This window comes from Triticum urartu, chromosome 5A (assembly GCF_056163025.1).
Source record: "Triticum urartu cultivar PI428250 chromosome 5A, HENAU_Tu73, whole genome shotgun sequence".
Classification (NCBI taxonomy): Eukaryota; Viridiplantae; Streptophyta; class Magnoliopsida; order Poales; family Poaceae; genus Triticum; species Triticum urartu.
Window position 1 is genome coordinate 407,125,064 of NC_141877.1, and position 12,119 is coordinate 407,137,182.

General features: G+C 47.8%; 1 protein-coding gene across 1 annotated transcript; it reads left to right on the forward strand.

Moving 5' to 3' along the window:
• The first annotated feature begins 3,620 nt into the window (after positions 1-3,620).
• Positions 3,621-6,292, forward strand: LOC125530602 (cytokinin hydroxylase-like). Its single transcript, XM_087526202.1, has 5 exons — positions 3,621-3,991; positions 4,086-4,315; positions 4,408-4,649; positions 5,123-5,522; positions 5,639-6,292. Exons 1-5 carry the CDS (start codon positions 3,706-3,708, stop codon positions 6,065-6,067), a joined length of 1,587 nt encoding a protein of 528 aa, XP_087382328.1. The 5' UTR covers positions 3,621-3,705; the 3' UTR covers positions 6,068-6,292.
• The last annotated feature ends 5,827 nt before the right edge of the window (positions 6,293-12,119 follow it).

A 12,119-nucleotide genomic window follows, 5' to 3' on the forward strand; every position in this document is an offset into this window, starting at 1 on the left:
GGTACAATCAGCATGGTCCGCATGAACTCAAAGAAAAAGAGCAACTGTACATGTTTATATGAGCACACCGGATCATTCTTTCCTATGCTTCTCATCTGAATGAAATAATTATACTTGTGCCCATAAGTTTAGCCAGCCCCTAGTTAAAACAGCTCAACCAACACAGGGGTGTACGTGCAAGATCTCCTTCCAAATAGCAGCAGACGGCGGCGTATTAACTCGGCGTCCCATTTCATGCCTTCCCTAACAGCAGACACCGTGCGGGACCAACGGAACCGCGGCGCGTACCCAGCCACGGCCCAAGGTTCACCGGACACACGGGGTGCACACGGGGCATCGTCCGCAGGGGATCCCTCGGTATCCTGCCTTTCTGAGCTGTACCGGGGATCCTTTCCAGGCGCCGTACGCCTCCTTTCGCCTCACGAAATATAGGGCTCGAGCCCGAGCGAAAGTTACCCAAAAGTAGTTGTCCGATGCGGTGCACTGTTTAGGCCCAAACGTGTACGGGGTAGTAGTAGAATGGGCTCAGGGTTTGGCCCACAGGCCCTGAATGCATGGCCCAGCTCGCCTAGCAGTCTCTGCTTAAAAAAAGGGAAACTGGGCTAGCAGTCCACCTAGCTATTCCTCAGAATTCTCTCTCTCTAAAAAAAAAAGCTATTCCTCAGAAGACCCTAAAAAAAAACTATTCCTCAGAAAAACAAAGCAGTCCAGTTAGCGCCACACTAGATAAAAAAACCTAGCGCCGCACTAGCTTCTATAAAAAAAAGGCCACACGGTTTGTAAGTGCCAGGGCATACGGCTAAGCTAAGACTGAAGTTTAGTTTAGTGAGTAGCATAGGCAACATATATATGAGCTGTAACAACACAGACAAAATTAGTGGGCAAGTTGGAGGAACTGTCAAAAAGAATGGCGGACAGACAAACGATGCCACTAATCTAACAAAGTCCTACTAAAGCTTAAGCGCCTTCCGTCGCCGCCGAGTTACCTTGAAAGGTTCAGAAGAATTGAAACCGACATAGTCTACCACCAAGTTGCTTGCTGAATATGCAGAGCTCGGCTAATAGCTGCCATAAACATTCTAAGAAAGCAAAACCACTGCACAAGTCAGAGTTCTCTGTGGCTGTGCCATGTCTCACTGAGATCTTGAGATCCCTGTGACGTACGAGCTACACTATATTTACATGCACACTCCACATATCTCATTAACTAGCAGTGTGGACATGTGCTTGCTAAATATAATCAGTCTCACTGATTGGCGGCCAGTTCTTGGTCTTAGCTCGCCGTAGGCTGGCCAAGTTTAGTCGCTGAGCTGGGAGATGCCCACCGGCAATGGCAAGATATCGTGTGATAAGTAAGTAAAGCTATAAAATTTTGGGCACGAGGGATGGATTTTCTTGCCCATGATGCGTGCGGGATATCCCATAGCAGAATCGCTCCCATGGAACGGCTCCAAGATACGTCTCTGGTTGTGTTGAATTAGATGCATATATATCCAATCATTTTTTTTTTGGTAATGCCTCATGGCCAGCGGATCGGTCCCTGGTATATCAGTAAAACTGAGGGAGAAGGATATCTGGCCTCTTCAAAGACAGGGGTATGTGAGTGAAGGCGAATTATGCAGAGATCGGATTGGCGATTATTCCACTATCTTTATAATGTAACTTCTGCGAGAGATTTTTCAACACGCTGCCTAGTGGCCCTCTAGCATGCCCCAGGTGGTCATCCACATTCCTAGCAAGGAAGAGTCTGTAATTCAAACGTCATGACAGAGGTTGCTTGTTCTACACAGCGGGGAAAAGGTTCAGTTTCAGCTTTCGACCACGGTTACGCATTATTTTCAGCAACAAAAAAGCTTGCACCCCATTTCTTTGAAAAATGGCAGGTGCTCTGACCAACTCTAGGTCCACAAAGGGGGTTACAGTTGACACCCGGCTTTACAGGGAGCGCTTCCTACTTTTACAGTCTGACCGAAAACCGACAACAGCGAAAACTGCCTGAGACTTGAGCAAGAAGAGCAGCATCACCGACTCAGCCTTCAGTTATCTTTTCTCACCGCATGAGTGTGCGCGAACCAAATCTTCCGGAGGAAAAAAGGCGTGAAATCAGATCATTAGCCTGAGAGAACTAAACTGCTCTTCTTAAACCGTCACTAGCAGGAGCACTAAGCAGGATTTGCCGGTGCACCGACTTGGCCTCGATCGGGTACAGCTCATGCACGCTGTGTTTTCTGTTTCCAACTCAACCATGAGCCCTCTCCTTTCCTGGCATATATACAAATGTGATGAGAGCTCCGCACTAAACAATCATATTGTGTGAGGCTAAGGTTTTGTACGCATGCCTAAAGCTCGAGCGCACGGCATTTTCTTTCTCCAAGTTGCTGGAGGTGCAGAGAACTAGCTAGGCTTAATTGGCCTGCTGCTGAAAAACTAAAACAAAAATGGCCTCCTTTTGCCCCTTTTAGGCTCCGTTTGCAGGATTGCTAAGCTAGTTTATGCCTCTTGTCAGAAGAAGAAAAACTTTGCTTCAGAACCATCCATGGGTTACGTTTCCTCATCATCAGAATCGTCCATGGGGAAAGTGCAGGGAGAGGGATTGGAGAATATATAAAGCTATGGTGCTGAACGAGATTTGCCAATTCTTTTTAAGGGATTGACCAGGTTATTGCATACTCTGTGCAATGATGGCACACTGATACTCTAATTTAAGCCTGATTCAGACAAGAAATCCTGGGGCTGGGCCTCTTATGCCGCTGCCCAAGCCTTATAATTAGCAGAACAGCATTCGGTGCCATCCTTGTGATGCTGCCCTCGAGTGCTCATTTTGGAATTTCTCTGTGTACTATATTGCTGTCTCTTCTGTGGTACTAGTACGTAAGCTGCGCGTAAGAAAGGAACATTTTTTGCGTAAATTGGGTAAAAATTATTGTCTAGCGGTCGTCTAGTTCCTTGGCGTCCGTTGAGCCCACCTGTCAGTCAGTGATTGCAGGTGTTCTTCTGTATATACAGTATGTACGTATGTGTATATTGGGACTCTGGTACGTATATGCAGCTTTTGGCATATGGATTTGGTAGGATCTTTGCGGCTGATCTCTGCCGATCTTGAAATAGACTCAGGCCATGGGTTGGACGAATATTATTAGCAGCTAATTAAGAATTGCCTCCTTTATATCCCAAAATCTTTATGAGAGATAAATGGCTTCCAAATATGAGTGATACACTACTACTTTTTGCTAGTGGGAAGATAGATTGACCACATCAATTGCTTCTAAATAAACAAGAGTAAACCCTCCCGGCCCAGAGCAATCTAATCCCGTAGATTAGTCTATAATTAAGGCGCCCACTAATGGAGTGACCGCACCAAAGGAGAATAACCTTTTTGTCACACCTTATCAGCCAGTAAACAAGTCGTGCCCGTTTATGATACGAAAAAAAAGAAGATGGACGTTTTTTTTATTTTAGGAAATAATAGAAAGTAAAAAGGTAAACGATCTTAGGAAATAGAATATCTTAATGGAGTAGTAGGGTATTTGGGAATTTTATTACTACGTGCCAGTAATGGTCCGGCTCTATCGGTATATATATAGCCCAGAGAAGCGCTGGGAAAGCCTGCATTGCAGGCGGCAGCTAGCTAGGAGTAACGCCTTCGCTCCAATTCTTGCTATCTCAGTTTCTCTCTTTGGTACATCCTATACATACAATTCTCTAATGGCGTTCGTGGCGGCCATGATCACCGCCGTCGCCTCGGCTGTCTCGGTGCTGCTGCTGAGGGCGGTGTGGGTGACCCTATCTTGCTACTTCCTGACGCCAATGAGGATCCGCAGAACCATGGCGGCGCAGGGCGTCCACGGCCCCCCGCCGCGCCCGCTCGTCGGCAACCTACGCCAGGTGTCGGCCCTCGTTGCGGAGGCCAACTCCGGCGACATGACGTCCCTGAGCCACGACATCGTCGGCCGCCTCATGCCCCATTACGTGCGCTGGTCGCAGACATACGGTGAGAATTTAAGATGGCCCCCACCGCATTGCGCGCCGGCCGCCGGGCGTACGGCGTACCGTGCGTACTGACCGAGGGGGATCCCGCGTTTCAGGGAAGCTTTTCGTGTACTGGTACGGGAGCGAGCCGCGGCTGTGCCTGACGGACACGGACTTGATCAAGGAGTTCCTGTCGTCCAAGTACGCCCACGCCACCGGCAAGTCGTGGCTGCAGCGGCAGGGCACGAAGAACTTCATCGGCCGCGGCCTGCTCATGGCCAACGGCGCCAGGTGGTCGCACCAGCGCCACGTCGTCGCGCCGGCCTTCATGCCCGACAAGCTCAAGGTACGCATGCACGGCGTCGAACACATGGTGGCATTGCCATCAGTTTCTACCGGTTCGTTTGCCTGACCGCGCCGTACGCGTGCGCAACGCAGGGGCGTGTGGGGCACATGGTGGAGTGCACCAAGCAGACGATCCTGTCGCTGCGGGATGCGGCGGCGCGCGGCCGCGGCGAGACGGAGATCGGCGGCCACATGACCCGGCTCACCGGCGACATCATCTCCCGGACCGAGTTCGACACCAGCTACGACACCGGCAAGCGCATCTTCCACCTCCTCGAGGACCTGCAGCGCCTCACCGCGCGCTCCAGCCGCTACCTCTGGATCCCCGGCAGCCAGTGAGTCACGATCGCCCTCTCCTCCCGGCCGGCCAGCTCGATCCTCTCTTGCCTGCCTCGAACACACCACTCACTCCCTCGCTACTTGCCTGGCCCTTGTCGCCACTTTCGTTCACTTGCAGCCACATCTCGCACAGTGCATATGCGCGTCTAATGTGTGGAATTATCCTAACAGCTTAAGATAAACAAGCCGATTAAGCCGCTGTTAGCACAGTAATTGGTCTTAGATAACTACTATATGGCGTGCAGGCGCAGCCCATCCCTGTCCGGTTAGTTTTTGGGCAGTGGCACTGACTCCAACTTGTCCGGCACTTTCGATTGATTCCATCATCCACTGGCGCATCCGTGCGTGCGCATATGTCCATTGCCGTACGCGCACATACGAGTAAACAAGTGCGCAGTACATGTGCTCGAGGACGAGAGTGTTCGGCCGATCATGGACTCATCGATCCGTGTTGCTGCCGTACGTGCAGGTACTTCCCCAGCAAGTACAGGAGGGAGATCGGGCGGCTGAACGGCGAGCTGGAGGGCGTCGTCTTGGAGTCCATCCGCCGGAGCCGCGAGATCGCCGACGAGGGCCGGACGACCTCCACGTACGGCCGGGGGCTCCTCGCCATGCTGCTCGCCGAGATGGAGAAGAAGAGGGAGAAGGGCGCAGGCGACGACGGCAAGTTCAGCTACGACACGCGGATGGTGATCGACGAGTGCAAGACCTTCTTCTTCGCCGGCCACGAGACGTCCGCGCTGCTGCTCACCTGGACGCTCATGCTGCTCGCCACGCACCCCGAGTGGCAGGACAAGGCCCGCGCCGAGGTCGCCCAGGTCTGCGGCGACGACCCGCCGTCCGCCGACCAGCTCTCCAAACTCACCGTGGTATGTCCTACAGTACTGTGTGCACGTGCGTACGTAAGCAATGTCTTATGGTATTTGATCGTTCGGCTCTTAGCGAAAATCTTGATGTTTTTTCTTGTGCGCGCGCGAACTTGCAGCTGCAGATGATCATCCACGAGACCCTGCGGCTGTATCCGCCGGCGACGCTGCTGCCGCGGATGGCGTTCGAGGACATCCGGCTCGGCGATCTCCACCTGCCGCGCGGGCTTTCGGTGTGGATACCCGTGCTGGCAATCCACCACGACGAGTCCATCTGGGGCGCCGACGCGCACGAGTTCAACCCGGAGCGGTTCGCCGCCGGGCGGCGCTCATCGGCGGGCGCCGGCCGGTTCCTGCCGTTCGCGGCCGGGCCGCGCAACTGCGTCGGGCAGGCGTACGCCCTCTTCGAGGCCAAGGTCGTCCTCGCCATGCTGCTGGCCAACTTCCGCTTCACCATCTCCGATGACTACCGCCACGCGCCGGTCAACGTGCTCACCCTCCGCCCCAAGTACGGCGTGCCCGTCCACCTCCGGCCGCTGCGGCCGTAGGCCTCCATACATATTTTTGTTCCTTTGGCGCGCGCCTCGATCGGCTATAGAGAAAGATTTTGTGTTTTCTGATTGGTTGCCCTACCTGTCTGACTGACTGACGGGGGAGGCCGGCCTGTCAGTTGGCCCGGCTGGTATATGCTGCTATTCTTTCTAGAGTGGAGTTCCTGCACTAGTAGTTATATATACTTACAATGTATGCAAACGTCATGACAATTTTTGTTATGGTAATCCTAGACAAAGAAGAATTTTTATGCACAAAAAAAACAAAGAAGATACATGTGCATAATCTAAAACAGCAAATGATATCTCACAACCGTGTGTAACGACCACCAGGCAGACCGTAGAGACCATGCAGATACCCTGAACTTTGTTATTTCTGTAATCGCGGATGACATTCCGGGGTTTGAGTTTTAAATAAATGCGGCAATATTTACCCTCAAAAAAAAAGATACCCTGAACTGCCACAACTCAATCCTCTCCGCTTCCTCCGCCGATGCAACTGATTTATGTGTTGCCTCACCTTGGAGGTGATCCAATACATCACTCCTTGCACGATCCCGGCTTCGCTATTGTTGTTGCTTTGCGGTGTGTCTCCATGTCAAGTCATCGACCTCGGCAACGACTCCTTCTCGTCGGCATCGTGTCTTGGCAAATGACTCCTTCTCGATGGCATCGTGTCTTCCGATGGTGTGGAGGGATGCGAGTGATGATTGACCATGGGTGAGACCAACTTGCGTCTGGTCGGGACGAGTTCATGCCCGAATTCGTGTGGGCGGTGGATCTTGGGTAGGCTTTGGGGCAATGGATGTGGGTGTGGTTGAAATCGATGGTATGCGGTCCAAAATGGTGGTGCAAACATGGTGGACATGATGGCATCATGCTTTTGTCGCTGTCCTTTGAAGCGAGCGGGTTAATAGCTCATTCTACATCGAGACGTTCCCGTGATACTCAGACCTTCATGTGCAACAAGGTTAGATGACAACATCAGTGTCGACAATGAGTGTGTGTTCTTGGGGGGTGAAAACACTAGGCCCAGGCTTTTTGATGGGAGTAAGAAGGGTCGATGTACATATATAATACTCTTGTTGAAGGTGTTGGCTCGTTTTAGGGGTGATAACCACACCGTTTACCTCTTGGTTAGACCTAGCAACATTAGTGTATATATGACAATTCCTTTTATAAGGCATTGTCTTTGCGTACACGTTCTTGGTTATGATTTTATTCATGGGTAGTTTTGGGGTACTCTTTGGTGGTTTCTTTGTGTGCATCCTTACGTCGGGAGGTTTGTACTTTCATTTTTTGGCATATTTCCCTGCATATATTATTATGGTCAGAAAGCACATGAGAGGGACCAAAAAGCCCCTTTTGTAATTACAATTCTGGCAAAAAGGAAAAAGAAATTGGAGCTCAACAATTATACACTTGTAGGAAGAAAATATATGTGTTGATACTATCAGCAAGGGTTGGAACAAGCGAATGGAAAGTCGCACATATGTACGCAGGTGCAATCATCACCACCTGGTGTGGCAACATGCCAGATCTCGGTCCCACCACCTACCAACTCACCACTCGCCACCGATGAGTGTTAGGAGCTCATGGCCACTAGCGGACGTAGACACCATGGTCAAGGCCTCATATGGCTCTGGTCAACAAAGGCCGAGGTTGAAGACAATGTTGGCCTCATAGTGGATGAAGGATGAATACACACCAAGATCAACAAACCGGACCATCCCCTATGAAAAAAAGGAGTTTGCATTGACAGCCAGGAGAGGATGCCCCTGAACTTGGCAAGAACTTCAAATCCATAAGATTTAGCATGCCTTCGCTTGTATGGACACCCAAGAAGACTGCTAAGTGGACCTCGAAGCGGAAGGTTGAAAAGGAGCAAGGCCATGGACAAAAGAAAACCGGTGCTAAGGAAGGCTTCCCTCTAGCACATAAGAATAACAATAGAAATCCAAGTAAGAGAAAAAGAGACAAGTCCAATCAATTAGATGGAGAAACATTCGCCATCTCAGAACCCATATATTCAATCTCAAACGGAAGCTAATGAAGAACATAGAGAAATTTGTTGGTGCAGAAAAAATAAGGGAAGACAACTCTGGCACGATAAATATTCGATCAAGACAAAGAAAGTAGAGGGTACAAAGACCGCGAGCTATGAAGATAGTGTCATGGTCAAATCCACCTATGAAGATCAGAAATAGAGGGGGGGGGGCATGTCCAGTAGCACTGGACCGTGGGGGTTATCGTACGAAGCACTAGAGATAATCGTAATGGAGCTAAGGCCGAAGGAGACGACCACGCCCAACAACGACACAAAAAGGTCTATCTGGATCCTCCAATCTGGACATATATACCTCAAACAAACCATACAGGATGCAAACTAACACGAATCTAGAAAGAAAGTGGAGGACGTGAGCCCCTCTCTCCTAGCCTTCGGTTTGGCGAGCCAGAGGAGGATAAGTGCACAGATAGCAACATGGAATCAGTGGAGAGGGTTAAGACATGGGTTTGGGGAGAGAGAAAATGCAGGGCAAAATGACCGCATCTTTCCTATCGCTCCCGTGTGACCCCGTGCATCGCCGCCATGCCGTGGAGAGAGAGAGAGAGTTTGTTATATTTAGGTGGGTCCCACATGTAAGTGTGAGAGGTGTTATTATTTCATCTCTTTTTGGTTCGGTCCCACATGTAAGTGTAACATTGCTTTTCTCTCTCTCCCTTTTAACTATAATTGTAAGGAGGGGCAAAACAATCTAGAAAAACATCTCTCTAATGGTCAAATGCCTTTGATGAGACAGAACCTTGACGGAAGGGCAAAAGCATAAGAGAAGCAAACACACTTGGGCACGAGGGTTTGTTAAAATTAGGGACAAATCGAATGAGTGTGCCCCAACTAGGGGCTCAAATATAATTGTCCCTAGACTAATACTTACATATATTATAACAATCTAACATTAAATATATTATTATAATATACGAATTCTTTGTAGGATTACCAGTTTTTCTATGAAAACTCTATCAAACTTTAAAAAGGTTAAATTTACGACAAAGCTATAACTTGAATTAATTTGGAAAATGAAGGAAGCATTCGAGTGAGCACGAGAGAAACATGATGAAACATTGAATGAATGGATGGAGTATTATCATGGATGGTGGCGGCACACCACCTATTCATCCCCTACCACCTCCTATCACTCATCCCTTTGTCTGAGGAGTACAAGTTCTTGTGTGGTGATAATACGAGCACCCTCACCCTAAGCCCTGACTGCTTTAGCAATGTCATCGTTCTCATTTTTGCCGGTCGTGTGTCCGCTCAATTTGGGTCCACAACCCTAACTTCTTCGGCAAGGTCATCCGTCTTGCGGTCCATCATCGCTTGAGTCGAAGTTGGTGATTGGGGATCTCGAATCATACCGCGCCACAAATCTCATGGTCAGTAAAGAGCACATGAGAGATAACAAGTGTTTTTTTCCAGAAACACATTGCGGACAAAGACACTCATACATACGCACACACGCATGCGCGCGCGCACACACACACACACACACTCACTCACTCACTCACTCACTCGCTCGCTCACTCATGTGAACACATGCATGCACTTCCTATCTCTATGAAAACCTTTGAAGAATGAACCAACAGATCTCGGAATTGACGAAGTCGCCTCACGCACCTCATAGTTGACTGACACACCATACCATCGAAAGTATAACATCAAAAAGTTTGAATTTTTTTAAAGATACAAACGTCCTATGAAATATAGAATAAATCCGAACAAACATATTCTACCACATGAGGGCATCCTCAAAGCGGACCCTCAAATCGCCGTAACCGTATGGACGCAATTTGCCATCCAATATCGTCCTATATCTGTCCACGGACTGGTCCAACTGTCTGAAGTCCCTCAAATCAGAAGCAAATTAACTTTTTTTTGTGTGTGTGTGTGGGGGGGCTTTATGGGAGTTTGGACCGTCGACACCCCCGGCCCACTCAAAACCACACCCGGACCTCGTGTCTCCATCCCTTCCCACTTTCTATGCGCCTACTTGATTGCGGCTTGAACTACGTCGGTATTTCTCCAAAGAGGAAGGATGATGCAACACAACTACGGTAGGTATTTCTCTCAGTGATGAGTCCAAGGTTATCGAACCAGTAGGAGAACCACACAACACTATGTAAATGGTACCTGTACACAAAGAACAAACACTTGCAACCCAACGTGTAAGAGGGGTTGTCAATCCCTCCCAGGTAAAAAGATAGATAAAATTGTAGTAGATTGGATAAATAGATCTCGCGGGAACACGAGATAAAATAAATAACAATAAATTTCAGCAAGGTATTTTTTGGTTTTTGGATTAATAGATCTGAAAATAAAAGTGAATAAAATAGATCTCGAAGGTAAATATGATAAAGAAGAGACCCGGGTGCTGTAGATTTCACTAGTGGCTTCTCTCGAGAAAAATAGCATACGGTGGGTAAACAAATTACTGTTGGGCAATTGATAGAACTTTAAATAATTATGATGATATCCAGGAAATGATCATTATATAGGCATCACGTCCAAGATTAGTAGACCGACTCCTGCCTGCATCTACTACTATTAGTCCACAGATCGACCGCTATCCAGCATGCATCTAGTGTATTAAGTTCATGGAGAAATGGAGTAATGCAATAAGAACGATGACATGATGTAGACAAGATCTATTTATGTAGGAATAGATCCCATCTTGTTATCCTTAATAGCAACGATACATACGTGTCATTTCCCCTTTGTCACTAGGATTGAGCACGGTAAGATCGAACCCATCACTCTTCCCATGGCAAGAAAAATCTATCTAGTCGGCCTAACTAAACCAAAGATTCGAAGAAGAAATATGAGGCTATAAGTAATCCTTCATATAAGAGATAAAAAGACTCAAATAACTTCCATGGATGAAAACATAGATCTAATCATAAACTCAAAGTTCATCGAATCCCAACAAACACACAGAAAAAAGAGTTACATCAAATAGATCTCCAAGAGATCATTGTATTGTGAATCAAAAGAGAGAGAGAGGAAGTCATCTAGCTACCAACTACGGACCCGTAGGTCTACAATGAACTACTCACGCATCATCGGAGAGGCACCAATGAGGATGATGAACCCCTCCGTGATGATGTCTAGATTGGATATATGGTTTCTGGAACTTGCGGTGGCTGGAATTGTGTTTCATCGACTCCCCTAGGGTTTTTGGAATATTGGGTATTTATAGAGAAAGAGGTGGTGCGGGAGGCGGTCGAGGTGGGCACAACCCACCAAGGCGCGCTTGGGCCCCCAGGCACGCCCAGGTGGGTTGTGCTCCCCTCGGAGCCCCCCTTTGGTACTTCCTTGGCCCATCGTGTGTCTTCTAGTCCAAAAAAATCTCTAAAAAGTTTCATTGTGTTTGGATTCCGTTTGGTATTGATTTTCTGTGAAGTAAAAAAGCAAAAAAAGCAACAGGCAGTGGGCACTATGTCAATAGGTTAGTCCCAAAAAATGATATAAAGTTGCTATAAAATGATTATAAAACATCCAAGAATGATAATATAACATCATGGAACAATAAAAAATTATAGATACATTGGAGACGTATCACTACTTCTATTGGAAATATGCCCTAGAGGCAACAATATTGTATTATTTATTTACACGTTTATAATTAAGAGTTTATATTCTATGGTATAACTGCTATAGGTCTAGAATATGTGTTTTAGAGGAAAACTCATAAACATGTGTAGAATGATAAACGGTAAAACTCGATTCCTAGTCTTGCCTCTAGAACTAGCTGAAATGTTGTGTGATGATCGTGTTTTCCTGATCATGGGCATTTGGTTAAGTGTAACAAGGATGCCAAACAACTCTGAGAGTATGATTTTAGTAGAACGATCATATTGAATTGTCCCAACTTGTTTCTTATACTTTGAGATGTTATCGTTGCAAGTCTATGAGTTATAACACGGGGAGTTAATGTATGCTTTAGTTCCTTAGACCATGCGAGTATCATAGTCACTTTATACTAGACGATAT

Excerpts from the sequence above, each read along its gene's own strand:
- LOC125530602 (XM_087526202.1), top strand. The coding sequence starts at position 3,706 with ATGGCGTTCGTGGCGGCCATGATCACCGCCGTCGCCTCGGCTGTCTCG. Across the intron at positions 4,316-4,407 it reads TCATGCCCGACAAGCTCAAG|GGGCGTGTGGGGCACATGGT; the intron begins GTACGCATGCAC and ends TGCGCAACGCAG. Across the intron at positions 5,523-5,638 it reads AGCTCTCCAAACTCACCGTG|CTGCAGATGATCATCCACGA; the intron begins GTATGTCCTACA and ends GCGAACTTGCAG.